The 27,753-nt window shown below is 33.0% G+C and overlaps 1 protein-coding gene across 2 annotated transcripts in view; it reads right to left on the bottom strand.

Annotated features, from left to right (window-relative positions):
- Nucleotides 1-84: 84 nt before the first annotated feature.
- The window catches only part of DHX29 (DExH-box helicase 29), a gene marked incomplete at its 5' end in the record, with an annotated part of 44,951 nt that continues 17,282 nt past the window's right edge, over nucleotides 85-27,753 (bottom strand). For both annotated transcript variants that reach the window (XM_079145257.1, XM_079145258.1), the window contains 20 exons: nucleotides 85-361; nucleotides 2,470-2,566; nucleotides 3,931-4,062; nucleotides 5,148-5,450; nucleotides 7,236-7,329; nucleotides 7,702-7,838; nucleotides 8,935-9,159; nucleotides 10,046-10,121; nucleotides 10,200-10,328; nucleotides 11,340-11,428; nucleotides 13,119-13,203; nucleotides 14,143-14,260; nucleotides 14,359-14,503; nucleotides 15,627-15,767; nucleotides 16,373-16,549; nucleotides 20,886-21,029; nucleotides 22,400-23,008; nucleotides 24,487-24,610; nucleotides 24,843-25,008; nucleotides 27,156-27,314. In XM_079145257.1, the coding sequence (XP_079001383.1) occupies nucleotides 306-361; nucleotides 2,470-2,566; nucleotides 3,931-4,062; nucleotides 5,148-5,450; nucleotides 7,236-7,329; nucleotides 7,702-7,838; nucleotides 8,935-9,159; nucleotides 10,046-10,121; nucleotides 10,200-10,328; nucleotides 11,340-11,428; nucleotides 13,119-13,203; nucleotides 14,143-14,260; nucleotides 14,359-14,503; nucleotides 15,627-15,767; nucleotides 16,373-16,549; nucleotides 20,886-21,029; nucleotides 22,400-23,008; nucleotides 24,487-24,610; nucleotides 24,843-25,008; nucleotides 27,156-27,314 (3,206 nt within the window). In that variant the 3' untranslated portion in view covers nucleotides 85-305. The remainder of the gene's footprint in view (nucleotides 362-2,469; nucleotides 2,567-3,930; nucleotides 4,063-5,147; nucleotides 5,451-7,235; nucleotides 7,330-7,701; nucleotides 7,839-8,934; nucleotides 9,160-10,045; nucleotides 10,122-10,199; nucleotides 10,329-11,339; nucleotides 11,429-13,118; nucleotides 13,204-14,142; nucleotides 14,261-14,358; nucleotides 14,504-15,626; nucleotides 15,768-16,372; nucleotides 16,550-20,885; nucleotides 21,030-22,399; nucleotides 23,009-24,486; nucleotides 24,611-24,842; nucleotides 25,009-27,155; nucleotides 27,315-27,753) is intronic.

Raw genomic sequence — 27,753 nt, 5'->3', positions numbered from 1 at the left:
CTATGTGGGAAATCATAATACTAAACTACATATACTACAGACACAGGTCTTGCCCTTAAGGTACATAATGATGTTCAAACCATGGATGATACCAAAGAATTTATTGTAAACGTAGTGGCAAATACACTGAGGATAATAATCATTAAAAAGGAACTAGAAAATTACACATGTTGAAAGTCTGTGCTTTTTTTCTCCCACCACCTTTAGGTTAATGGCCAGTACCAACATTTTTGATAATGAAATACTTAATAAGATAGTCCATTTTCACATAATTTCGTGATTGTATCTTCATCTTAATTTCAGTATCAATTATTGTTCTCTGTTTTAATCAATTCTGTAATGATCTGTAGAATCTTGTCATCTGAGTGAAAGAAAAAAAAAAAAAACCCATGAAAATAAATTCAACACTCGCTAACTTTCCAATGTATACACACATAAACAAGAGGCATTCTCTTTAAAATATTTTCTTAAATTAAGAATACAAAATCAACACCAGCAATACTCACTATAGTGCTAGAAATGCCTATAAAATATTATTTGTTGTCCTATAAATGTTAATTATTATTATAGTTACATTATGCCTAATTCACCAACAGTGACAACAAAAAAAATTAACATTTTAGAAAAAGGTCAACGTTTGATTATGTATAGGCTAAGGTTCAAAGACATAATGTGGTGTAAACTTGTTTCTTCTTTGTAAGAAACAATTTCTTTAAAAATTCAAGACAAACATGTTTATTTCCTAACTTCTTCACCTGGTTGAAATATCCTGCAGGTCATCCTATTGACTTTTCCATTGTTCCTCAGACTATGGCAGAATTTCCATAAAATGGGCAAGGAAGAAGGAACTGTTATCAGTTTCTTCATGTTTAGTCCAAAGGAAATAAAAAATTCTAACAGGGAAGTGCGCTTGGAGAGGTGTCAATGGGGAAGTGACAGGCTTCTCTACATAACAAAAGGATCCAATACCCATTGATTTGACAAACAGCAAAGAGAGGAGGCATTATTTGCTAAGGTGGTTTTGTTAACAACTACTCTGAAATTGTGACTTCCTAAGAACCTCATAATTACTCTTTTAGAAAAGTTGTAATTATCAGGGCTCCAAGATTGAATTCTACATTTATACTTGGTTTCAATGCTGTGGATTTCAGTGGTTGCAATGGAAATTCTGACAACTGATGTGATAGGGCATGGGAAGCAGAGAACATCAATTAAAAGACAGTCTCTTCCTACAATTGTTTCTAATCAAATCTATAGATATAACCACCAGTTTACAAGAAACACAGGGACTAGAAAACATGTCAAATCAAAGCATAAGAATGTAGCCAATCAAAGCCTAAATGTGGAACATTCCATATCAGAAAAACAACCCAGATTGTTATAAAAAATAAATGCAGTTTGTTAATTTTAATAAACTGCATTTAAAAGGGGGCAATGATAGTAAAGTGGAAGTGTAAAGAATAAAAGACTGAAAAAAAATGGCTACAGGTTTCTCCTATAGAGATTAGTATGTGTGGGTCAGGGCTTTGAACCCTGCATTTTAAGAAACTGCCCGGATTTTATGGTTTGGCAAGATGACTCAGGTGTCCATTTCAGATTTCTGTTGAAGGATAATGTATTTATTTTACACAGATTAACAGTTTTGCATTTGTGAGAAATGTATGGTAGACTCAACCTAACAGAAAGTCCCCAATTCTTATTTTTTAAAATTAACTATGTTGCTAATTTACTAGGATATTAATAAGTAGCAACATTTTATGCTCATTTTTATTATCCCCTTTTTTCTGTGAAATGGTCAGTTTAGAAACAAAGTTTAAAAGAGGTAGGAGTAAACTTAAAGACTTCTTTTTTTTTTTTTTTTTTTGATAATGGGGATTGAACCCAAGGTTCGTAACTACTGAGCTACATCCCCAGCCTTTTTGAAACAGGATCTTGCTAATTGCAGAGGACCTTGCTAAGCTGCTGAGGCTGTCTTTGAACTTGCAATCCTCCTGCCTCAGGGTCCTGAGTCCCTGGAATTACAAGTGTATAACACTCTCCCCACATAAACTAAAAGAATCTTAAGAGAATACGTAAATTGTGAATAATCACAAATTATCTGAGTTTGATGGAATTCAGCATAAAATAGGTTTTATCAAAATATTTTTTAGTCACATGGAATTTATGACTTCAATGTGCTATAGCGTACTCTAATATTAAAATAAATTATAAATTCTAGAGTCAGTCTTTCAGACTTTTAGGCAGTTTTTCTACACATTAATACATGCATGTTTGTATCTTTCTCTCTCTCTCCACACACACACACACAAAAGTGTATATATATATATATATGTAGTATATATATATATATATGTAGTATATATATATATATATATATATGTAGTATATATATATATATATATATATGTAGTATATATATATATATATATATATATGTACTGTCTTCCACTGTCATAATCAGACACTTACTTTCAAGGGACATCTTTGGATTTTCAAGCTTTTTTCTTAAAACAGAATCAATGAGAATTCTTAGCTGCTTGAAAATTACAGCTATCTTTACAGGGGCCTGATGAGAAAAGATGACAAATTGGACAAAATTGATCCAGGTGAATATGAGTGTGTTTAAATTAATCAAGACTATATATCTCACATCTTACCTGCTTTAGTACATCTTGATTTTTAACATAAAACACAATGGGTAAACATTAGCAAATTACTTCTAGTAGTTAAGCTAAGCAAACATCTTGATATTCTTATTAAATTTGATATGTATTCCCAAAATCAAGTAACTATTATTCCAATAACTTCTTATATAACTCTGTGGGAGTTAAGACTGAAGTTTGGGGAGGGAAATTTTTTAATAGCTTTATTGAAGTATAACTTAACAAACCAAAAATTTTACTCATTGTTAAGTGTCTAATTTCAATGATTTTTAGCAAATTTATAGAACTGTGCAATCATCACCACAATCCAACAATAGAAATTTCTGCCACTTAGGCTTCTTTGCATGAACCAGATAAATTAAAAAAAAAAAAAAAAAATTTTTTTTTTTGTACTGGGGATTGCACCTTGGGGTGCTCAACCACTGAGTTATATCCCCAGCCCTTTAAAAAATATTTAGAGACAGGGTCTCACTGACTTGCTTAGGGCCTCACTAAGTTGCTAAGGCTGGTTTTGAGCTTTCGATCCTTCTGCCTCAGCCTCCTGAGAAGGAAGGATTATAGGCTTGCGCCATTGTGCCTAGCCAGATAAATTTTTTAAGTTAAATGTAAAATTCACCACTACAGTCCTGGGCACACAGCTATCATGGTAAGGCATAACAAAATTTATTAGATTTGCTTAGTTTAAGTTGGTCAATGTTGATGGTGCTACAAAGAAATAGATGAACTTATTGCCAGAAATAAACATATCTAGGCCTAATTTTTTTTTTTTATACAGAAGAACTTGACAATATGTATTAAAAACTGAATCTGATTTGGCCAAATGCAGTCAAATGAGTGATCTTGAATTTGGGGATTGATAATTCTACATCTGAATCTTGCTCTATCAATAACCAATCCATGTAATCTACAAAAGTTCTTTAATTTCTCACTGTGCAGCACCTCTATAGAAAGGAAATTATAAAAATTAACTAACAAGGTTAAGATATTATATTTGAGATAATCCATATGAAATTTACTATTGATATACCAAACACATGACAAGTTAACAATTGTTACTGATTATATATATTCTTCATCATAGCAAAATAATATGATTTCTAAATTTAATAGATTTAAAACCATATAGGCAGGATAAAATAAGGAAGTTGTCTATTTTAAGTCATAATAAAAAATTAAGCAAACGTTAATAAAAATTTAAAAATTTACTTCAATGGAACTAGAAATTGAAAATTTTTATGTAATGAATAAAATCAGCTGTGCTGTGTACCTGAAAATAGATCCAGCCATCAATAGAAAGAAGACGTTCTCTGTGTTGAACTTCTATATCACCACCAAAAAGTAAAACTGGAAAAGGGGTTATTAGGGTTGTTTCCCTCAGATACACTCTGGCATACCTTACCTACATAAGAGAAAAAGGGGGAAGAAACAACTTCACAGTCTAAAAACAAAAATTAATTTATCTGTTTCATATAAGCATTTTTCTATAATGTTATTCTTTTAATTCATTCTCTTATGTGCATTTTTCAACTCTGCAATAATCACTATTATCACTTGTGTATAAAAAGGTATTTTTAAATATTATCTATAAGGTTGAATTATATACCTTGACCATAAATGAAACTATGTATAAGCTATTATCTAATGATATTAAATAATGTCATAAAAAAGTTACGATTTCATTTCAAAGCTTCTAGTTTCTAGAAAAATGTTTAGTCAGTCAGTACTTTCTCATGTTTTATATTTAAGTTTGATGATAATTTAAATTGAGTTTTCAAACCAGTCCTTGAAATAATGGATCCTTGTTACTTTATAAAGGTTAAAAAATATAATAAAGGCACTCCTTTTCTAATAGGAGAAGAAATGTTTCAATTTGATATGTTTTCTTTTTTTACTGCCTTAAAAATGAGTCAATACAAAAATAACAACAAACCCAAAAAACAAAATATAAAGGAAAGAAAGTCATCTTAATCTCTACCATACATTTAAAATAAGAAAATGGAGGAGCAATGTAGCTATGATTCAGAAAGACTATTTTAACTGTAATCTATAAATATTTGCTATTAAATTAAGTGATAGTATGACTCACACTCTTGCCCAGTCATCCATAGTTCTACTATGCCAACCAAGTCTCCCCTTATTTGGAAATGGAACATACAACTTGTTCTTTTTTCCCTTTTGAGACACTACCATTTAGTGAAACCCTGAGGGAACCAATACATTACTAACCAATATCTATCTGTTATAACTGTCTTTATTCCAACAACAGAAGGTGATGATCACAGCAAATTTTACTATTTTCCTCTTATTAAATGAAAAAGAAATAAGCATTTCGTTTGCTTGAGAAGTTATGTATGTACATCTAGATTTCAAACATGAAAAAGAATGGCTCAATTTGAGAAATATGTCAAATATTTGTTGGAATGTAACTTATGATAAATGACTTCTAGAATAAAGTCCTGAAAACTAGAATTTAAGAACGAGTACCTTCTCCTGGTATAAGAGCCATCCATAAGTTTGTAAATCACGGTTTACTGAGGATGGATGTACTTGTGCTTTGCCTTGGGCTGTTTCCACGATGCAAGCCAATTTTTCTGTAACATCCACTGACTTTGTATAGATTATCTTCCCCACATTATCATATAGTCCAGCAGCCAACACAGCTTTAAGAAGGGCAATTTCTTGGAAAGAGAGGGTCTGTGAGGCTCTGTTTTCTTCCCAGCTGGTAGAAGTTGAGGAAGATGAAAATCCTGCAGCTTTAACCAACTTTATTAATTCCTGCTTTACATCCTAGATGGGTTTATGTTTAAAAAAAGACATAATCACAATTAATTAAAAGAAAAATTTCCAAATAACCTTGTAATTTGTATTACTATTTTCCATAAAATCCAGACAAGATGCCAAATTATTATTTAGTTGACTTCTGCCCAAATTAGGGTAGAGAAAAAGAGATACTGGAAAGTTAAGAATTAGAGCCAGATCTTTCACCATGGTAAGATTTTAGATGTCATAAAACATAAGCATTTCTATGAGAACTGCTTCAGTAGTATCTCTTCTTTTTTTTACTCAATGAGGATGGCCACAGAATAACATTGAGAAAGAATTAAAGAGGAAACCTGATCCCAGACCGCAATTAATTACTTTCTCTACCTTTTGTCTCTGGGAATATCACTTTAATTTCCTAAAGAACTTTGACAAAGTTTACTAATGACAACTTTTTTTAATCTAAAATTGTTATCTAAAACATTTTTCTACCTTTAATAGTGTCAATGAGTTACTACAGGAAGGATGAACATTTTTCAAAGTATACAGGATGTAAGTAATTAAAAGGTGACATTTACACTTAGGATATCCTTTAGGCTTTTGCTTTGTGGTTAAACAAATGCTGATTCCAGGGGGAAAAAAAGACCAAACAGCTGCTATACCACCAAAGTTGGCAAAGAGATCTAAAACCTTACAGGTCAGAGGAGGTGAAGAAAAGGCTCAGAGAAAGAAGGCAGTGAGAGGCCTTGGAGGTTGGAAAGGTTTAAATTAAAGGAGAAAGGATTAAATTGAAGAAACTGCCACCTATGGGCCAAGCAACCAGAATTTCCACAGATTGAATCGCAGTCAGTTGGCCCAGAAATGGCTATTTTAAAATGCAAGAAACACTATAGGACAATTTACTTGGTTTGTTAAAAAAACAAAACCACAAACAAACAAAAAAAGACAAATAGGAAAAAAATGAGAGAGGGATATAGCTATAGATTAAGACACTTAAGGGATGTATCAACCAAATTTAATGGGTACTCCTTGTTTGGATCATGATTTGAATTAACTTAAAAAATTTATGAGATTATTGGGTATATTTAAACACTATATTTGATAATATTAAGGAAATTTTTAAAAGGCGTGAAAATATTAAGGAAAACAAGAGTTGCATACTTCAAATATACATAATGATCTGATGTCTTGGATTTGCTTAAAAATAATCTAGAGGGCAATTAGTAGAAGGAGAATATAAATAAGACAAGATTGATCACATATTGATAATTATAGAAGCAGGAAATGGGTACATGGAAGTTCATTATAGTATTCTGTCTATATTTTGGTATGTTAAAGAAAACAATTTTCCAAATTCAGAAGAACTGTAAATTATGCTCCTTGAACTTTTTTTTTTTTTTAAAGTGGAACAGAGATTGATAGGCGTTAACTATCCTGATTCCCATACCAGTGTTTTTTCCTAAGAAAACACGTTGCTTCTTTAAAAAAAAAAAAAAAAATCATTTCCCAAATATATATGATTGTTAAGTACTGTTTTAAACCACTATCATCATACATCTTGGTTACCTGTTGTTTTTAAAAGGTGTGAAAATATTAAGGAAAACAAGAGTTGCATACTTCAGATATACATAATGATCTGATATCTTGGATTTGCTTAAAAATAATCTAGAGGGCAACTATTAAACACAATATTTATTTATTAAATTCTTATTACTTTTCAAGCAGTATCCTAAACATTCTCTACCCCCCCACACAAAAATAAGCCTATTACAGTTTTCCATCTGATTCTTAGAGAATTGTGTTAATAATTACCTCTAGGGTTAACAGGGATGTTCTATTAAGAAAGTTCCTTCGACAAAACATGATTTCAGATCTATAGCCTCCTTCTTGCCGTGCTTTCTTCCATCTAGATAAATGAAATGGTAATAAATTAATAGAGTTTACATTTTCTTTCAAAGCTCTCTTTTTCAGAGGTAGTAACCAAAGTAAGGTTTAATTAAATTATAATCATGTAAAGAGAAGGGTTCTTGCTTTTTATAATTTTATTTTTTAAATATTTCTTTACTTGTAGATTTTATTTACTTTTATTTTATTTTATTTACTTTATGTGGTGTGAGGCTCAAACCCAGTGCCTCACACGTGCTAGGCAAGTGCTCTACCACTGAGCTACAACCCCAGCCCTAAATGTCTATAATTTTAATGACAAATATTTCATTTCTTAAAAAGTAAATAACCTCAGGTCATTAGCATACTGATACCACATAGATTATTTCTTTACCCTAGATATGCATTGTAGATTGTCAGATGATCTGAATCTGCCATAGCCAAAGCTGATTTTGCAAGATCTGCTTCATCTTTTCTACCAATTGGTGTGGTAAAAGGAGACTTCTCTGTCATAACTGCTGCCAGTGTTGCCTATCCATAAATAACCAAATAATTTATCATTAGAGAAGCATATATTGAAGCTGATTTATAAAAGCAAATCATAAAACAATCACACTGTAAGTTGACCTTATTTTCAATACAATATCATATTCTATCACAGATAACTTAATTTTTTCACTTTAAGTAGTAACTTTCAGTTTCATTTTACAAAATTTAAAAAAAATGCGTTATTTTATTTTTATCTTCTCTAGGAGGTAAGGAAAAGGAAGCATCTAAATCAGAGAAAAAAACTGAAAATGCATATAAGTGTGATTTATAGTCTGTCATGTAGGTAGAGGCAATCGCAGAATCATAGCTTAGTTATCTTAACTTCTACGCTGCTAAATAATGGATGGCAATGCCTTTTAAAAAATATGCTGGACTTGTTGCAAATTTTCAGATACACTATCATGGTAGAGGTAATTTTTTGAATTTGGCACAATCCTGGTGAGTAACCCATCATCCCTTCTTCTCTCCCTTCCTTCCTCTTTCCCTCTCTCTCTTCCTTCTTTTCTCCTTTTGTGGTGCTAGGGCTCAAACCCAGGGCCTCATGCCTGGTAGGCAAGTGCTCTGCCACTGAGTGACAACCCCAACCCCAAACCTAGTTTTAATTACTAAGGAAAAAGAGAAAGACTAATGATTGTTTTTAAACAACCTTGATTTATGTCCAGAAAAAGACACAACTTGATAAAGGCAGTGCAGAAATATGTGCCCAAAGATTCAGACAGGTGTATAGAATTTATTAATTATGAGATATTTTGAGAAAACAGAATTCTGATAACTGTGGCCCAGAGAGAGAACACAGATAAAGGAAGTAAGTTTTGATTCTACTTCTCAAAATCTGTGGTGTTTAAAACTTTCTAAGAATCATCTAAACTAATTATCTAAATTCAACTAAATAGATATTTCAGGTGGGTAGTCTGAAATCCAAAGTCCAGACAAACCAAAGTCACACAACAGTACCTATAGTACACTTAAGTGAATGAATAGATTTTCAAGTATATAACATAACAATTGTTTCCAAACTTGACAATTTCCCAGCAAAATGATATTTAAAGTGAAGTAGTAGTAACATCATTTCACTTACCACTGGATCAAGACAACCAAATATGGCACCAAAAATAAGCATCTTGCCAATTTTGACATTCACAGGTAAAGCTGCAAGGTGTTGGCCCAATGGGGTCAGTTTGGGTTCATTTAATTCACAAGCTCCAATTTTTCGGAGTAAATTCATTGCATTGCTGATTACTTGAAGCTGAGGAGGATCTAAGGCTTTAGATAGGAAATCCTCAGGAGAACCAAGATTACATTTCTGCAAGATTGAAAAAGAGTGATAAAATTGGTATATGAGCAGAAAGACTTAATACTACACAAACAGATAGAACAAAATTTTGAGTTCAGTAAAATTCTGAGTAAAGGGGGTAAATGTGTAAGGTTATCCTATAATTTTTTTTATAGTGGGGCTGAGGGAGATGTGTGTGTTTTGGGGCAAAGGTAGAAAAGAGGATGAGATTTTCTAGTCCACATTTTTGGTTTTTTCATTACAGATTTTTTAAAAAAATATATTTTTTTAGTTGTAGATGGATGCAATACCTTTATTTATTTTTATGTGGTGCTGAGGATTGAACCCAGTGCCTCACGTGTGCCAGGCAAGTGCTCTAACACTGAGCCACAACCCTAGCCCCTCCTTACTGATTTTTATAGTCAAAAATCTAAGGAAAGGAGGATATTACAGCTATTTCAGTCTAAAAGTCCTTGGTCTACGTTAGGGCTTTTCAGTCTCAGAATTACTAAAAGTTTGTGCTGGGTAGTTCTCTGTTTTAGGGAGCTGTCCTTTGCGTTATTTAGATGTTCAGCAGCTTCCTCATCTCTACCCACTAGATACCAGGAGCATTTATCCCCTGCCAGTTATGAAATCCACAAATGTCTCTGGAAAACTCCACATGTCCCTCTGATAAGAACTACTTATCTAGACTGTATTTTAATAAACAGGTTGTATTTTAACATGTAAAATATGAGTGTCTAAGGCAAAATCAAAGCACAGTGGATTTATACTTACAGAAAGTAGAGAGGGGCACATATTAAAGCATAAAATACTTGAAAATCTGAAGTAACATAAGGCAAGACAAGTTTAGGTCTTTAATTTTCTTATAAAAAGGGGTGAGAAAAAATTCATCCAAGTTCCTAATAACAAGTACCATAATATGAAGACATAATTCTTCCAGAGGTACACGCAAGATTTCAGGAACAGAATAGTCCATAAAGCCTTCAAATCTGAAAAATAAGATAATACTTTATCTGGAATGCCATCCAGTCCTGATTTGTGCTTTTTAAATTTTGAGTGTGCCATACCTTTCTCTCGTGTACAGTCGGAAGCAGAAGCCATCTCGGACCCGCCCAGCTCTCCCCTGGCGCTGCAGAGCACTTGCTTTACTGACAAAAGTTTCGACCAAGGAACTCATTTGACTGCTTTCATGGTACCTAAAGAAATGTTTTAGTAGAAAATATGCAGATAACTCACATCAAAATTGGAAAAAGCTAGAAATATTTAACTCTTTATTTGAAGTTTTTAACACCAAATTAAAAGCTCTGGTACAAGGAAAAAAAGAAAAGCTTGTTTAACTTATCCCTTCTCCAGCTAACAGATTAATTATATCTGGAATTAGATTAGATCTAATTGACTAGATCAAGGAATCTTTTATTTTAGTGGAATACCTAGTAATTATGTAACAAAAGTTCTTTGAAACAGTTTGAGAAGTGCTACTGTCAACATTAAAATTCAGCATACCTTTCACAAGATAACAGGTAAACACTGAAAACATTTCCTTAAAGGTACAATCAAGAATTTATTTTTTTATTGACAGTAATATTTTTAAAATATTGCTATAGTTTCCTAATATTTGGGATAGTGTATATAGATTATAATAAAGTAGTAAAGGTAGCATATCCAAATATGCAATATAAATTTTAAAGTATTTATAAAGTACTAAACATTTTGTTGAAGATTCAGTTAAGGTTATTGGTTATGTTCCAGTTACTGTACTAGGCACTTTGAATTAGGATATTTTCATTTTTCTCATTTACACATTAAAAAACCAATGATTAGAAAGTTTTTATTTTGAAGATTACAAACTAGAGATTTAAATCCAGCTCTGACTCTAAAACTTATGTCCTTTTGTTATTATCCCACAAATAATGTTTTAATTTTAGAAACAAAAAAACTATAAAAATTAATGTAAAAATTTTTTTAGCACTTTCCTAAGAGCAGTAGCACAATGGCATTACTTATGGTAAACCCCTTGAAATGAAATTCTTAACACTTAGCCTCAAACATTTTAAAGTTTCCTATAGCTTTTCTAAGGCTTTTTGCTTTGGGCAGAATTAAGACATTTGGGATTTTCCCTATATGATTCTGTAATTTCTCCTAAAAACTCGAGAGCCCCAAACTCTTTCCAGGTTAAAAATGTCTTGATCTGGGAAATTCAAACTTACTTATTTTCTTTTGTTCTTCCAGTATCAATTACAAATACAACATCTGGAATAGTGATACCCGTCTCTGCAATATTTGTTGCTAAAACAATCTGAAAATAAACAAAATGCTAAAACATTTAAACAACTTTCAGCAACATATCATCATTTAAACTTCTTTAGATAGTTTGAGCTGATGAATTTTTAATTTTGTTTGTTTTTGAGACAGCATCTCATGAGGTTGCCTAGGCTAGTCTCAAACTCATGGGCTCAATGATCCTCCCACTTCAGCCTCCCAAGTAGCTGAAATTACAAGTGTGTACCACCATGCCCAGAAGAACTGATGAATTTTTAAGTGAATTTCAATTTCATTCACAAAAACTTAAAATTTGTTATTATTTTGTAATTAATTTGCTCTAGTTTCATCAGCTCAGCTTATTAAAGTTGATTTTTATTATAAGGAAAGTAGCATTCCCCTAATTCTAGTCAATCATCTTAAAAATGACAGAAGTAGAATGGGAAACTGGGTCAGTGAATGGAGATACCCCAGGACAACCATTCAAAAGTCTTAGAAGAAAAAAAGAGCAGATGACTGACAACTGGTTGCTGTCCTGGTTCTGTTATATCTTTGCTTTGTGAGCTTGGGCCTGAATTACCTCACTTGTAAATTAGGAGGTAGGAATAGATGGATTCTGTGGTCTAAAATCTCTAGTTCTAAAATTATTAACACTGATTGTTGAATAGTGCAATCTTCTCAATTTTTATATTGTTGTTGAATACTTAAGAGATAAAACATTTAGGAAATTCTGGGTCAAATCCAGTAAGTATTGCTCTATTTCTACTGTGTATTTTGACATTGAATAACTGCTTCTTATTCACTTATTCCAAGAAATGAAATGCAGATTATTAAGAGCTGGATGGGACCTATGTGATCATTCTATTTCAATAGTGTTTAATTTTTAATTTTTCTTTTTCTTTCTTTCTTTCTTTTTTTTTTTTTTTTTGGTTAAGAGATGGAACTCTTTTCTTCAAACAAAATCTTACAGGGAAGCCCAAATGTTAAAGATCAGAGCACTGCCTCAGGATTCCTATAGTTTTCAAGGCATAGTCAGAAGATCATTGGTTTAATGCAACCCTTCTTAAAGAGGAGAAATGAGGTTGAGTAGTTGTCAAAGACTACACAGATGGTGGCAGTTTAGGGACTAGAACCCAGGCCTCTTGTGCTACAGTCAAGCTCTTTCCAACAGCTATATGTTCCCCATAGTTCCTAGATTGTGCTCATCTTCCCCCAACCCCACTTCAGAGAAAGTGTTCAAAATCTGAGGAACTCTTTGTCAAGCATCTCTTCATTCAGAATCCTGAAGAGAGGACATAATGAAAATACTGAGACTATTTCCGTAACTATTTCCATAACATAATGGTCTTTGTACTACCAAAAAAAAAAAAAAAAAAAAATCAGAAAAAAACAGCTTAGAAACAGGAATTCTCCTAGGTTTTAAACAGTTCCTGATATCCAATTTCCTTCACAATGCCTTCTTGGGAAAAGCAGTGATTTGTTTTTTTCACAAGCAACATCCATGCCATATTTTCAACTACCATTCCTGTCAAATCTCGTCCCTTTAATAGCACATAATGTGAATATTCAAATACTTGAGTTTTAATATTGGGTTCACTTCTGACTCAAGTAGAGCACTAGGAGTCATGATTAGGTACTTAATAACTTCCTTTGATCATAAAAAGTCATAATGCTTTCATGAAATAGTATCAGGTGGATCACTATAAATTCAATGTACTGAACTTTACCTTCCTGACTCCTGGAGGAGGAAGTGTGAATGCTGCTGCTTGATCTTGAGTTGAAAGAATAGAATGCAGAGCTATCACCTTATATCTGAAAGTTAAAATCATAGTTCTTAGCAAGAGTTTCTCTTTAGAAGACACTGCAAAGAATAACAAAGTTTATTTGCATATAGAAAGCAACTTTCAAATGGTTTATTATGAAAAATTTAAGCACACAAAAGTTCACAGAATAGTTAAATAAAATCCCATATAATATGAAAAAAGTTACAGGCTGAGTATCCCTTCTTTGAAATGCTTGGGATGAGAATTGTTTCAGATTTTTAAATATTTAAAACTTGAAATTTTGTATTAAGGAGGCTCAAATTGTATATGAAATATAGGGTATAAAGAAGTTAAAACAATGTCCTAATGTTAACATGAAAACCATTAACATACAATAATAAACTATATCAGAACAGATGAAGTTGACTGAATATGTATGGATGATAATTTGCAATCTTGTTTTTTTTTTTTTTTTTTTTTTGGGGGGGGGGAGTGGGTATGACTGGGGAGTGAACTTACAGGCACTTAACCACTGAGCGACATCCCCAGCCCTATTTTGTATTTTATTTAGAGATAGGGTCTCACTGAGTTGCTTAGTGCCTCACTGTTGCTAGGCTGGCTTTGAACTCACAATCCTGCCTCAGCCTCCCAAGTCGCTGGGATTATAGGCATTCGCCACCTTGCCCGGCTTCTTGTTGAATTTTTATAAGTCTAAGTGGATTGGGGGAGGAGAGTCACCATCTTATGCTTAATCAGAGGATTCTCTCTGCTTAATCATACTAAGAAAATAGAACAAATGCAGCTATAGTATGTATAAATTTTTACTATATAAAATGCTATAATAGAAATGTTAAACACAAAGATTTAATTCATTGATTACAATTTTCACTTAAGGTGAAAAGACTGAAAACTCTGATTAAGACTTTAATTGTATCAAACATTTTTCTATCTTAAAATTACAAGGAATACAATGAAGATTTATAGTTACCGTTCAGAATAAAATCTTCTATCATTTGACAGGAGATCATACAACTGTTGAATATGAGCGAGACCTGGTAAAAAGATCAATACTGCTCCTTCAATATTTCTGAATTGGGGACTTTTGTCTGAAATTTTTCAAAAGATAAAAAAAAGCACATAAAATGTTAATAAAAGACCTAATAGAATAATGTTTTATCAAAATAGAGAGACATCAGAAATCTACCTAAATATACAAGAAGCTCCAAAATGAGATCCAGGTTGATTTTATGAGGATTCATGTAGAAAATAGCATGCTGAGTGCGGTTGCTGTACTTCGTGTAAAAAGGATTTAAATCAGCACTTGCTCCAGTATGAACTGGGATGTGTTCCTAAAAGAAACCCAAACACAGAGAGCTGAATGAAAACATTAAGTATTTTTTTAAAAAGGAAAAAAGGATTTATTGCATCCATTCAAATCTGTTTTCCCTGTTGTCATCACTACTTTTGTTAAAACACAGCAAAAGTACAATTTTCAAGTGGGACAAGTTTAAAACTTCAAATCTCTCCTATAATTTAATTTTATCCAGTTCTTAAGAATAGCAAAACCTATTTATTTTGCATGTTTTTACTAAAAGAAAAATTGTAGAAAAACTTTATAATCATTCTGTGGCAATTACAAAGCAGTCAGGCCAAGAGAGTCATAATAACTTCTTAATAAGGTAATTTATACCTGCCTCATTCCTCCTACATTCTACCTCAGCTACTGAGTTCCAACAATCTCTTTTGAAATAACTAAACTTTTCTAAAGTTGTTTTTTACTTTGTAATTTCTATCTCTGGAATTTTAGAGATTTTAGCTTTTGCTTTCTGAGGTTATCTGCCTTTTAATTAAAAGATAAGGTAACTTTGTTTCCATCAGTTTGGATATTTGCATGAAACACAAATAAAATCATAGATGTAATCAAAATGCTGGATGTTGTACCACTAATTAAAATGTGGGATGACATTGCTTTCCTGATTTTTCTAAAAAACCACAATTGAGACTAACTCCCTGGGAAGAATTGTGCTTGCCCCAAATGGCTTCACTGTATACCTACGATTGCCAGGAGAGAGGGTACTAAGAAAACCAATTGCATAGATCTAGATTTTGGGCTTTCACTATTCTAATCACCTATGGTGAAAAGACAAAGTAGATAAAATCACTATAAATTTACTCCTCAATAATTGATCACTGCTATGAAATTGTTATAAAAGTTGCTTATTTACATAGCCCTTGATTTTATGTGTTTAAATGGCCCAGAATAAGGTTAAAAAAAAAAAAAAAATTAAATGTTACAAATTAAAGACTGAAACAAGATTTAAAAAAATGATCTTTAAAATTTACTCAAACTCATATCTGTTTCTCTTCTACCAAATTAAACCCAAATCTACTGTGTGAGCCATGTGAAATTCACATGGCAGGTTATGCCCTGGATATCATTACTAGATTTCTTTCAAAAGATTTTCTTCTTACCTGGTACTTTTTTATTCCTCCAGCTTTGCCAGTAACATTAATGGTTATTTCTTCCTCTTCCTCCAGAAATTTTTGACAATATTCTGAGTCATTTTCCAATACAAAGCCTGTTTCTTCTATTATATCTTCAAGATGAAAAACCTGCATAGAGCAGGCATAGAAATGGGTGAACCCAGATTCATTTCAGAAATATAATAAAGAGAAAAGGGGATTACCACCTTTTGAATGCTACCAAACTAATTTAGATTATAAAAACAATTTTTTTCAATATTATTTGGGAATGAAGAATTTGGTTAATATAGGTGGGTTTGTCACTTAAGTCTCAGGACAAATTATATTATAATGTATTTTTTAAATGTGAAAATGGCTAACAGAGTTCAGCAGCTGAACTAAAAAAGGTAAGCATTAAAAACAGGTAGAAAAGAAGCTTTGAAGACAACCCTAATTTTGAGAGTGGGTAAAAAAAGGAGTTTCTCAAAGCCAGGTCGCCACTCTCTATCTGATTATAATGGTTTTGATGTGGAACTAAGTTTCATGTTCTATAGCCTTCAGGTCAGTTGTCAGAACACTCCTTTCCATCCTATCCCTTCTCAGGCAAGGCAGCACCAGCCATGTCATTCTCCAGGCCCTCTCCAGGCCCTCTCCTGACTTGCAGAACCCTATGAATACTCTGGGGTTCAAACTACAAGGGACCATGTTCGGGGAATGCAGCTTCTGCTTACACACCCACTACTAGAAAAACTTACCTCAACAGGATAACTTCTTCCTGAAATTCTGAGAATAGGGCAATGTGTGAAATATGTAGAAAATTTTTCACTGTCCACAGTGGCACTCATCAGAATCAAGTGTAGATCAGAACGTTTCTGTAAAATTTCCTTCAAGATAACCAGTAGGAAATCTGATTGGACACTTCTTTCATGAACCTAATATAAATATCAAAATTAATCATATGTAAGGTGTAGTAAGGGGTTTAAACAATCAGACACTCAAATATACCCAAAGTTAATCAATTATTCAAGTGTAAAGTCACTTGGTTTGGAGAGAGGAAGCTGTATGTTTAAAATAAGGCACGTCCTTAGAACTGAAAATAAGACCAGTCTTTATAATGAAAGCCAGTGACCAGATATGGCTGATAAGACCAGGTTGTCTCTCAAACTTCATGTAAAGAAAGGAATGACTCCTAACTCTCTGCCATTAATATAAAACTCTATTATCACCACTACACAAGATAAATGGTTTATCCACTATATAAGAAAAATAGAGGTAATCAGTATCAATCTGAAAGGGTCACTCTCACCATCCACCAAAAAGAATTTTATGCCCTTCAGTGAATGCACTTTAGGGCAGAGCACTGTAAATCTGCTATATAGCATAGACAAGGTATATTCTCAGGACTTAACAAATATCTGCTGAATGTATAAGTCTATCTTCTTTCTGTATTCTTATTTCTATACCCTTTTATAACAAATTGAAGTTACACAAACATAAAGTACATATAGATAACAAAATTGGTTTTGTCATTCACTGGCCTGGAAGGTAGGCAGTAGTGGTTAAGTGTTTGAGCTCTGGAATCAATTATTTGGGTTTGGTTCTTGGCTTAGTGATTTTGGGAAAGTTATTTAAATATCTCCAGGTCTATTTCTTCTTCTATAAAAAGAAAACACAAATTATGTAAACTTCATAGAGTTGTTGTAACAATCAAATAAGATAAAACCCTCAGAACAGAGCCTACTAAACAGTAAATTCTCAGCATTGTTTTAGATGTTGGGGATTTAAAAACAACCCTGACAGTCCTCTTCATTTAAGGATTTTTAGTCCTAAAGAGGATATTGTAGGGCTGGTATTGTGGCTCAGTAGTAGAGCACTTGCCCAGCACATGTGAAGCCCTGGGTTCAATTCTCAGCACCACATAAAAAAATAAATAAAATAAATAATATAAATGTATTGTGTCCATCTACAACAAAAAATTCAGATAATCAGGAAGGGTACTAAGAAAAATTGCCAATAATTCTGAGAATTGAAGGATGAATTTGAGAAAGGGCAGGGGGAGAATGAAAAGAAAAAACAAACAGGATGAGAAAGGGAGGACAAAGTGTTAGGTCAAGGGACACCAGCATATAAAATCATGGTGGATTCACAAGGCCCTATGTTCAATCTCTAGTACCCAATAAATAAAAAATAAATAATAAATATGATGGAAAGGGAGATTATAATGTACTTCAGGGGAAAATAAAAAATAATGACTTCAGCATGGGATGGGAGATAGACAAAAGATGAAACTACAGACGTACTCCAATAATAACTGTGTAAGACCTTGTGAACCATGTTAAGGAGTTGAGACTTTATGCTAACGAGTCAAGGAGGGTAGTGATGAAAGCATTTTAAAGCAGGAGAATCATATGGTTTGAGTTTTATTTTACAAAATAATTGCTCAGGAGTCTGAGGCAGGAGGATTTAGAGTTTAATGTTAGCTTCAGCAACTTAGTGAGGACCTGTATCAAAATAAAAAATGAAAAGGGGATGTAGGTCAATTGTTAAGTACCCCTGGGTTTAATCCCTGGTACCACCAAAAAAAAAAAAAAAAAAAAAAAAAAGTAACTGGCTATAATGTGGTAAATGTAGTGGTGGAGAATAAAACTGAATGCTGAAGTTCAATTCATGAGAGGATTTTATAGTAATTAATAAGATATGGTGGTCTCATACAAGGGTGATACCAGTGAATTTACAGAAAAGTGAATAAACTTGAAAAAGGCAGAATAAACATGAGTAGGTAAAAGGATTTAGGGAACTTGGGAGAAAGAATTTTTCAGAAACAGCTTGAATGTTTTTACTCTGGGGGTATGACTAAGTGATTGTACTCTAAATCCTCCTGCCTCAGACTCCTGAGCAATTATTTTGTAAAATAAAACTCAAACCATATGATTCTCCTGCTTTAAAATGCTTTCATCACTACCCTCCTTGACTCATTAGCATAAAGTCTCAACTCCTTAACATGGTTCACTGAGATTCAGTAGAGAAGAAGGGCAAGACACAAAGAATGAGTAGAAGAGGTGATGCTGAGTCTTGGAAATGCTGTATTCCAAGTTCCTGAGACTGAAGGCATCTAGAAAGTAGCTGGATATTTACATCTGAAGGTCAGGAAGGAGAATGTCTGATGGATGACATGAATCTGGCCATCAAACAGATGGTAATTTATACAGATAAAGATTATATAAAAAAAGTTAAGGATATAAAATAGAACTAATAAAAATATGTGGATTATTAAGTTCACTTGATAGGTGTTCAGAAATTGTATGTAAGTATAACGGCAGCCAGCAAGTTACTTAATTTACATTGACTATAAACTAAAACTAATCACACAATTCCCCAGTGAAAGGCCAGGAATACTGTTCTGAGCATCTTCATAAAAGAGTCCTGTATAATTAATGAACTCTATCCCAACATCTCTTACATTCTTATACTTAACATGATAAGGAATTTCACTGGGCTTATTTTATTCTTACTCTACTGTTCAAGAGGTTGTGGTATCACAGGGAAGGAAGCTTAATTCTGTTAATCATGTCTACAATATATGCTAATACCAAACATCAAAGAAAACAGCTTCTGGAAGTTGGTCTGGTTTTCAAATTATGGTTCATCTGGATTTATATTTACCCAAGCAATTTTCTGCCAATAATTTGGGGGTTTTAGAGAACTTACTGACTAGCTGACAGAAATAATTTAACTCACCTAGTAGTAAATATTTCTCATTACAAATATATTTTTTGCCTCGTTCTGACTCTTGATGATATGGATATAATCTAGGTCTGGGCCATGTAAAGCCACAACTGTGACACTCATCGTCCTGTGCACCCTATGGATAACCCTTCCGTGAAGACAGAGTTACCCACAGGCCTACTAAACAGCCATTTGGCCTCTTTCTAACATATCAGTGATAAGGTACAATTTCTGTCCCCAGAAATTTCCTAAGGAAAAAAGACTCTTTATATAAAAATTCCTATGCTTACCTATTACCAAAATATAATTATTTTTTCTATTTTAATATTTCCTAACCAAAAGGAGGAAAACAACCAAATAATCTCTGTGTTGTTGATTAATTAAAAATCAATGAATGACTAAATTTTTACTATTGCTTTCTGAACTCAGTGAATTAATATTTACAAAAACGTCACAACAGAGAAATTTTTAGTATTTTCTGAATAATAAAAATGCTACATATCTTATCACTTTTTGAAAAAAAAGATAATCAAATTACTTTGCATACACTAGGCTAGTATGCCATTTAAAATAATCATAATGTGAAACTTGGCATAATTCAGTGTGATCCAATTTGATTCAAGTAGAGGTACATCTAGAGAGAAAAAAATGACATATTAATGATTTTTTTGTCTTTTGTTTTAAGAGTTAGAGCAAACCTTACAAAAACTAAATGTGGAGATGAGAGGCAGCATAGTGGTAAAGTGCCTAGACTGGTATCAGAATGACAGGGTTGAAGTTGTTGAACTTACTGGCTACCTAAACTTAGCAATACGTGACATGTATGTACTTGGACTTCCTCAACTGTAAAATAAAGATAATATCCATTTCATTAGATTGCTAAAAAGATTAAATGAATTTATATATGTGTGTGTGTGTGTGCTGGTATATGATCCTTTCAACAGTATCAAGCATATGCCAAATATTAAAGAGCATTATTAAATAATTAACATGAGACAATGGTTAGAGAAAATTAAATAATTATAATATGTAAAATATCTGACAGTAAGCACAAGACAAATGTTTGCTAGTATTAAAGCAATTTTTTTTTTTTTGTACAGGGTAATGAACTAAAGGGCACTCGACACAGCCACATCCCCAGCCCTATTTTGTATTTTATTTAGAGACAGGGTCTCACTGAGTTGCTTAGTGCCTCGCTTTTGATGAGGCTGGCTTTGAACTCTCGCTCCTCCTGCCTCAGACTTCCAAGCCGCTGGGATTACAGGCATGCACCACTGTGCCTGGCTATCTTTTTGCTTTTAGTTTTTATTTTTGCAGTCTTGGGAATGGAACCCATGAGCATTCTACCTCTCAGTCCTTTTTATTTCTAGACAGGGCTGCTTGCCAAATAATCCAGGCTGGCCTTGAAATTATAATCCTCTGGCCTCAGCCTCCGAAATAGCTGAGATTACAGGAGCGCACCACTCTGCATGGTAGACGTAATATCTTTTTAATACAAAAATGTTTAGAATTTATTTGGACACAACTATAGAATTTACTTACTTCATCAACAATAACATGAGACACATTACTTAGAAGACCATCTTCTTGAAGTTTCCTTAGCAAAACTCCTGTTGTACAATAAAGTAACCTGGTAGATTCACTAGCTCGAGATTCCATCCGGATTTGATATCCACACAAAGAATTCTGAAAGGAGAAAACAAAGCTGTGATTATATCCTCAAATGTAATCTGGGAAATAGGCTGTAAAAAGTAGAAAAAACAGGCTGGGGATAGGGATGTGGCTCAGAGGCTAAGTGCCCCTGAGTTCAATCCCTTGTACCAAAAAAGAAAAAGAAAAAGGAAAAAAAAAGAAGCATAAGTGCTGATCTTGCCATTATACAAAATCTAAATCTATTTAATCTAAAATCTAAAATCTAAATCTATTTAATGCAATTTATTATCATCAAGTGTTTTCCCACAGTTTCAATTACATAAAGCTAAAAAACTTTGTTCCATTTAAGGAGTTGATACAAAAAGCTGCTCACCTGGCTTCAAGTACCATTTATATGATTATGAAAACATTAATAAATGTTGAATTAATTTCCTACTATATTATCTTGGAGCAAAAACACTGAGGTATTCAAGAACAGAATTTTAGAACAGCTTCTGTAACTTTGTATGATGTTCCACCAAAATCCTGTAAAGCAGCTGAATGCAGTGAGTATCACACCTAATGGAAATTTTCAAGTCCCATCCATTCCTATCACACTTTCTTACTCCTGAAATCATTCCTTTGTTTTGTATATATGTCTGTCATCCCTATATTGGAGTTAAGAAACTTTCTATCCTCCCTCCTATATTCTGTAACATAAACCCAAACAATAAGCTAAATAAAAAAAAAAATAATAATGAGAAGGTGCTCATTTTAGAGATGAAAATATTACATGCCATCTCCAGAAAGAAAAATTCAAGTAAACTGAAATTTATATGAAGCAGAATTTGTTATACTTGGTTCTAACCAGCTTAATTACTAATTAAATAAATCCCTATTCTTTATAGTCAGTCTGGTTAAGATTTGGTCAATTTTGTGAACATGAAAGGCTTGACAATAAATAGTCATTTAAAAAAACTTTTTCCATTTAAAAAAACTGTGGTTTGAAAATAGAATTTTCATCTATGTTGTTTTTCCCTTCTGCTCTTTAAAAAGAATTAATAAAAATCATTCAAGGAATGCATTCCATAGAAAAGATTTACAAAAGATATAAGAGTAAAATCTGAATTTGTCTATGTATTTTGTTTGTAAATTTACTTTGTATGTAAATTATTTGAACATTCAATTATAAAGGTAATAAATTTTTCTTTTACATGAGAATTTTAATGACAGGATTAGTGATAAACTTTTCATATGAAGGACAATAGCATAATATCCTATCAGAGAACACATGAGAAGTGTCTGAAACATGCTATACAATGAACAATAACAGCCAGAATCAAATATGGTCCAGGTTCCAGCTGGATCCCAAGAGCAAAGATAAGTAATGTCATCACTCACTGAGGAGGAGTACAATATCTTACCCTTCCTCCAGGTCCATTTTCACAGCCCAGTTCATCACACACTCTGGTGGCTAAACTCACTGCTGAGATTCTTCGGGGCTGGGTACAGACAATGTTACATTTGCTTGTTTCCCACTCATTTAGAAGCAAATCTTCCAATAAAAAGTGTGGGACTTGAGTGCTTTTACCACTCCCTGTTTCACCTGCCACAACCACTACCCGGTGCCTTTTAAGGGTTTCCACAATTGAATCCCTATGTTTGAACACAGGTAACTGTTGTCTTTCCTTTAGAAGTCTCTGATATTTAGGTGTGCTTTGTAACTTTCTGAAGAGGTTTCTAATAGGTTCCAAATCTTCTGCATTTGCTGACTCCAAAGACAGTTTAGAAAAATCCTCATCAGAAACTAAATTTTCCCAAGATTCCTCAGGATCTTCAGAATTTTCTCTCTTATTTTCAGAATGCTGTTGTTGCTGTTGCTGCTGCTGTTTCAATTTATTCAAAAGTTTGGCAATAAAAAGATCACGTGGCTTATTAGTTTCCATTTTATTTAATTCTTCCCTTTTCTTTTCTGCATCACTCCATTCCAGCCAAACATCTCGGTAAGTGGGAGGGAGTAACTGATGAACAGACTATAGGGGGGGATAAAAAGCAGTATTTTATTTTCACTACTGAATATCAAAATTCAGCAGATCATAGCTTAGAAGGATAGTTATATTCTTCTCAAAATGTTATTGAACAAACTAGTAAGTTACTACTTTAAGATACATATGCATATGATGCAAATTGATAAGTTGCATATTATTTTCCGGTTTCTTGACTTACTAGGTATGTGATTTTGGGGGGAGTAACTTTTCTGTGCCTTAGTGTCTGCATTTAAAAATGACTAATAATAGTCCCTTCTTCATAAGTATATTCTGAGGTTAACTTTAAGCCAGTACATGCAAAGTGCTTATTCCTAGAGCATGGTACTCTATTGAATAAATGTTTATTATTTATTCCTACAGTGGTGCTATATAAAATGTAAATGAACCACAGAGCACTTTAAAAACATACTAAGCTCCCTTTGATATTTTGGCAGTTGTAGAAAGTTATAGATCAAAGTATTTTAAATGAACTATATTGGATGGAATCTAATTTTATGGTATAAAAGAACCCAAAATTCTCTGACATTGTCATTTTTATCAAGTAAACACAGCTCACGATACCTTATTTTGCAAAATGAAAATAATGTCATTACAAACTTGGCCAGAAATTAGAACTACTGTTAGGAGTTCTACCTAATTAGCATCTAAAATTTTCAATGGTTCTAACTTTCCATGAAAAAACATATACATTTATTAAAAAAAGGAAATGCTAACAAGCCAAATTTTAAAAAGAACATGCATTCTCTTAAAGAGCTTCCTTCAGTTGTCCTTTATTTTAATCTTTCCTCAAACCGGAAATATATAATTCATATAGCCCAAAGTTGAAAATGGAACCAATGTCTATAATGTTTAAAAGAGACATATAAAGAGAATTAAAAATTCTCTTTAATTCAAACCAACTTGCACTTTTAATCTGTAAATTAGTATAGCTAAAAACTGGATCAATCAAACTGTCTCTTTTGGACTTCTGGTCAAAAGAGAGAGAGATTGAGTTGTGTTTAGTGGTGAAAGGAAGTCAAACTATAAATATTCAGAAATGAAGATCAATTAAAAGAAGCAATCAGTAAATACTACCTTTCATATACACACAGTCTAGTGTACAATTTTACAATACAGGTTTAGTATCGCTTATGCATTGGATGACAAAGATTTTAGATTTTAGAATATTTACATATACATAAAGAGATATCTAGGAATGGGACTCAAGTCTAAACACAAAATCCATTTATGTTTCATAAATACCTTCCACACATAGAATGAAGACAATTTTATACAATATTTTAAATAATTTTCTTTGTAAAGAAAAGTTTCATGGTATAGAATTTTCCACTTGTGTCATCATGTCAGTGCTCAAAAAGATTTAGATTTTGGAGCACTTCAGATTTCAGACTGGAAATGCCTAACCTTCATACCCATTATTTCACAAATGAATTTTGAAGCCCCTAGGCGTAAAAAAATCTCACCTGTCCTTTCACTAAACGATACAGGGCTAAAGTAGCTCCCAGGTGCTGAGCTTGCATGCCATCCTCTGTTAAGATTGTAGGGCATACTACTAGGACATCATCATCAGACTTAATTACTCTTACCCTACAAAGAAGTCAAGGAAAAAAAAAATTTAAAGCTGAGGTTAGATCAATAAAGTGAGAAATCATTAATAATGAACTTAAATTTATATTATTTTAAAATTTTCATGGAAGGTGCTACATTAGATAATGATTTATACACCCTATGAATCTGAATGTGGAATCAAAGTTTCCCAAATGAAAAGTTTCATTTTACATTTTTCTAAGAGTCTTTCCAGTTAACCAGAAAAACATACCTACATTTCCAGTATCTACCTACTGGGACTTTTTCAAAGGAAGGATTTGGACTCTTAGGAAGATTCTTCCTAACCCAATCGATCAGAAATTGTTTAGGAGATTTTCCAGTCCAGCTTCGAGCAGTGTAGTCAAAATTTCTTACATCATGAGATTCTTTCTTTTTTTCTAAAATGGAAGACAAAGAATGGTTCTTTAAAATGGTCATGCAGTAATATAAATTCTCTTTAGAGTGATCAAAGTCCTCTTGCCTTTGGGAATAGCACTTCTGGAAGACAAGAGAAGAAAGGACAGACAGAAAGGTTTGCTTTTCCATAAGTGATATAATCCTCTTAGTGAACTAAACCATAGAAAATTCTGCATCTTCAAAAGAAATTGTCTTGTTGGGCATTGTGGCACATGCTTGTAATCCTAGCTACTCTGGAGGCTGAGGCATAAGGGGTTCCAAATTCAAGGGCAGACTCAGCAACCTAATGAGTTTCAAAAAATAAAAAGGGATGGGGATGTAGCTCAGTGGTATTCGACTTGCTTAGCATGCACGAGGTCCTTGGTTCAATCCCTAGTGATAGACACACACATACACACATGCAATCTTGAGGAATTTATATATTCTTATAAAATAAAATGTCTACTTGAATGACAACATTTGGTAGGCTGTCCTACAGGTAGTTACTGAAAAATAAGCCAGATGTCATTTCAGTTACCACAACCACTTCAACAGTTTCCATTTTTTTTTTATATCTTTTTTAGTTGTCAATGGACCTTTATTTTATTTATTTATATGTGGTGCTGAGAATCAAACCCAGTGTCCTCACACATGCTAGGCAAGTACTCTACCACTGAGCTACAACCCCAGCCCCAGTTTTCTGTTATATAAAAAATAAAATGCAAATTCCTTATTACTGCCAAAAGTCCTCAATATTCATCTCTGCCCACCAGTTGCCACTCATCCTTCATGCTCACTATGTTGTGATCACACAGGCTCTCAGTCAATTCCCCAAATGCTCTAAGTCTGCCTAGCTCAATACAATACAGTAGTTGCCAGCTACATGTGGTTAATTAAATGTAAATTAACTAAAATTAAAATTCAGTTTCTCAGACAGTAGGCATATTTTCAGTGCTCCATATTCATATTTTCTAGCAGTTGGATAGCTCAAATAGAATATTTACATCACAAAAAGTTCTGTAGTATAATGCTGGTATAAGCTCTTTTTCACCTAAGATTTCTTTTTTTTAAGTATTTATTTATTTATTAATTTTTTTTACATGTTGATGGACCTTTATTTTATTCATTTATTTATATGTGGTGCTGAGAATCAGACCCAGTGCCTCACACATGCTAGTCAAGTGCTCTACCACTGAGCCACAACTTCAGCCCTTTTCTATTCTCTATTGTTAAAAGCCAGTATTCTTTAATAGCACACATCACAGTTCAAAATCGCACATTTATTTGTGTATATTTAAAGTTTACTGCCCCTACTTAGACTATATACATGAAGAGGGCTGCCAGGTTATTTTGTCTATTACTATACACCCAACATTTGTCATTAGGCACAATGATTCAATAAATATTACTGAAAGAATGATATTTTAAAATTTGACAATTCAGCATAGAACTAAACTACAATATACAATCTAATAAATACTAGCTATATCAAAAATTTATTTAGGATCACTTATGTGTGGTGGCATGGAAGGAGCTAGGGAAGGCTTAAAGAAGAGGTGCTGTTTGAGTTGTACCTAGAAGCTGGGGATAGGTTGGCTAGTAGCAGGTAGCAAGATGAGCAAAGTAATGGAATCATCAAACAACAAATGTTTTGAAGAATGATGTGGATGGAGTATATAGCTGAGAAACAAGATAGAAAGGTAGGTGTGGCAAAGTTGCAAAGAATCTTGAATGCCACGATAAAGGGTTGACCTTGTTACAGATGTAGTCTCTATCACGATGAAAGTCTCTAACAGGAGGGGCTAGGGATGTAACGCCTAGCTTGAGCCCCTGGGTTCAATCCCTAGCACCATGGAGGGGAGAGAAATTTTTTTTTAAATAGGAAACTCAACATTTAAATCTGTGTTACAGAAAGGCAACTGGAGTTTAGAGAATGCACTGGAGAGAACTGAAGTTGGAACAAGGTATTTGTAATTACAAAATTCTGTACAACTAAGTTACCACAATTGTTACTGCTTTAAAAACAAAAAGTTTAGGAAAGTGTAACTTCACAGTTACTTAAGCAATTTGTGAAAAGCCAAACTAACATTTTACGACTGATATTTTGTTACTCATAAATTATATCCCGACCACTTTCCCTTCATTTTACCTTTCTCTTCTTCCACAGCAGCTGCAGATTTTTCAAATAAATTAAAGTTCAAAGCACTTTCTCCTTCTGTGGCTACAGGAGGCTTTTTCCTTTCATTTTGTTGATGTGAAACCTTTATTGCCGGGTTGAACACTGGATGTTCCTCTAAAGTTTCCATTTCTACCAAGAAAGATGTTTAGTTTCATTTATTTTTTTAAAATTTCTTATTATTTTGGAAAAATTTGTTTTAAAAAATTCATTAGAAATGAATACATAAGGAATTGTGTTCATATCTCTTTCTTGAATGGAGATGGTATTTTAATGTATAAATCTGGGGTTGGTGAATTATGTATAATCTGCAGGCCAAATGCATCCCACAATGTGTGGTTGGTGAACTAGAATGTTTTTTATATACATTTTCAAAAGGTTGAAAAAATAAAAATAAGACTATTGGGTGACATGTGAAAATTACATGAAGTTTATATTTATAGCTCAATGTCTATAAAGTTCTATTAGAACATAGCCATTCATTTCTGTATTGTCTTATGGCTGCTTTTATGTTGTAATAGCAGAGACGAGAAGTTGTGACAGAGGCTGTACGGTCCACAAAGTCTACAAT

This window comes from Sciurus vulgaris, assembly GCF_902686455.1.
Source record: "Sciurus vulgaris genome assembly, chromosome: 6".
Lineage (NCBI taxonomy): Eukaryota > Metazoa > Chordata > Mammalia > Rodentia > Sciuridae > Sciurus > Sciurus vulgaris.
The sequence above is the reverse complement of the archived record's forward strand: the minus strand, read 5'-3'. Positions and strand labels throughout refer to the sequence as shown.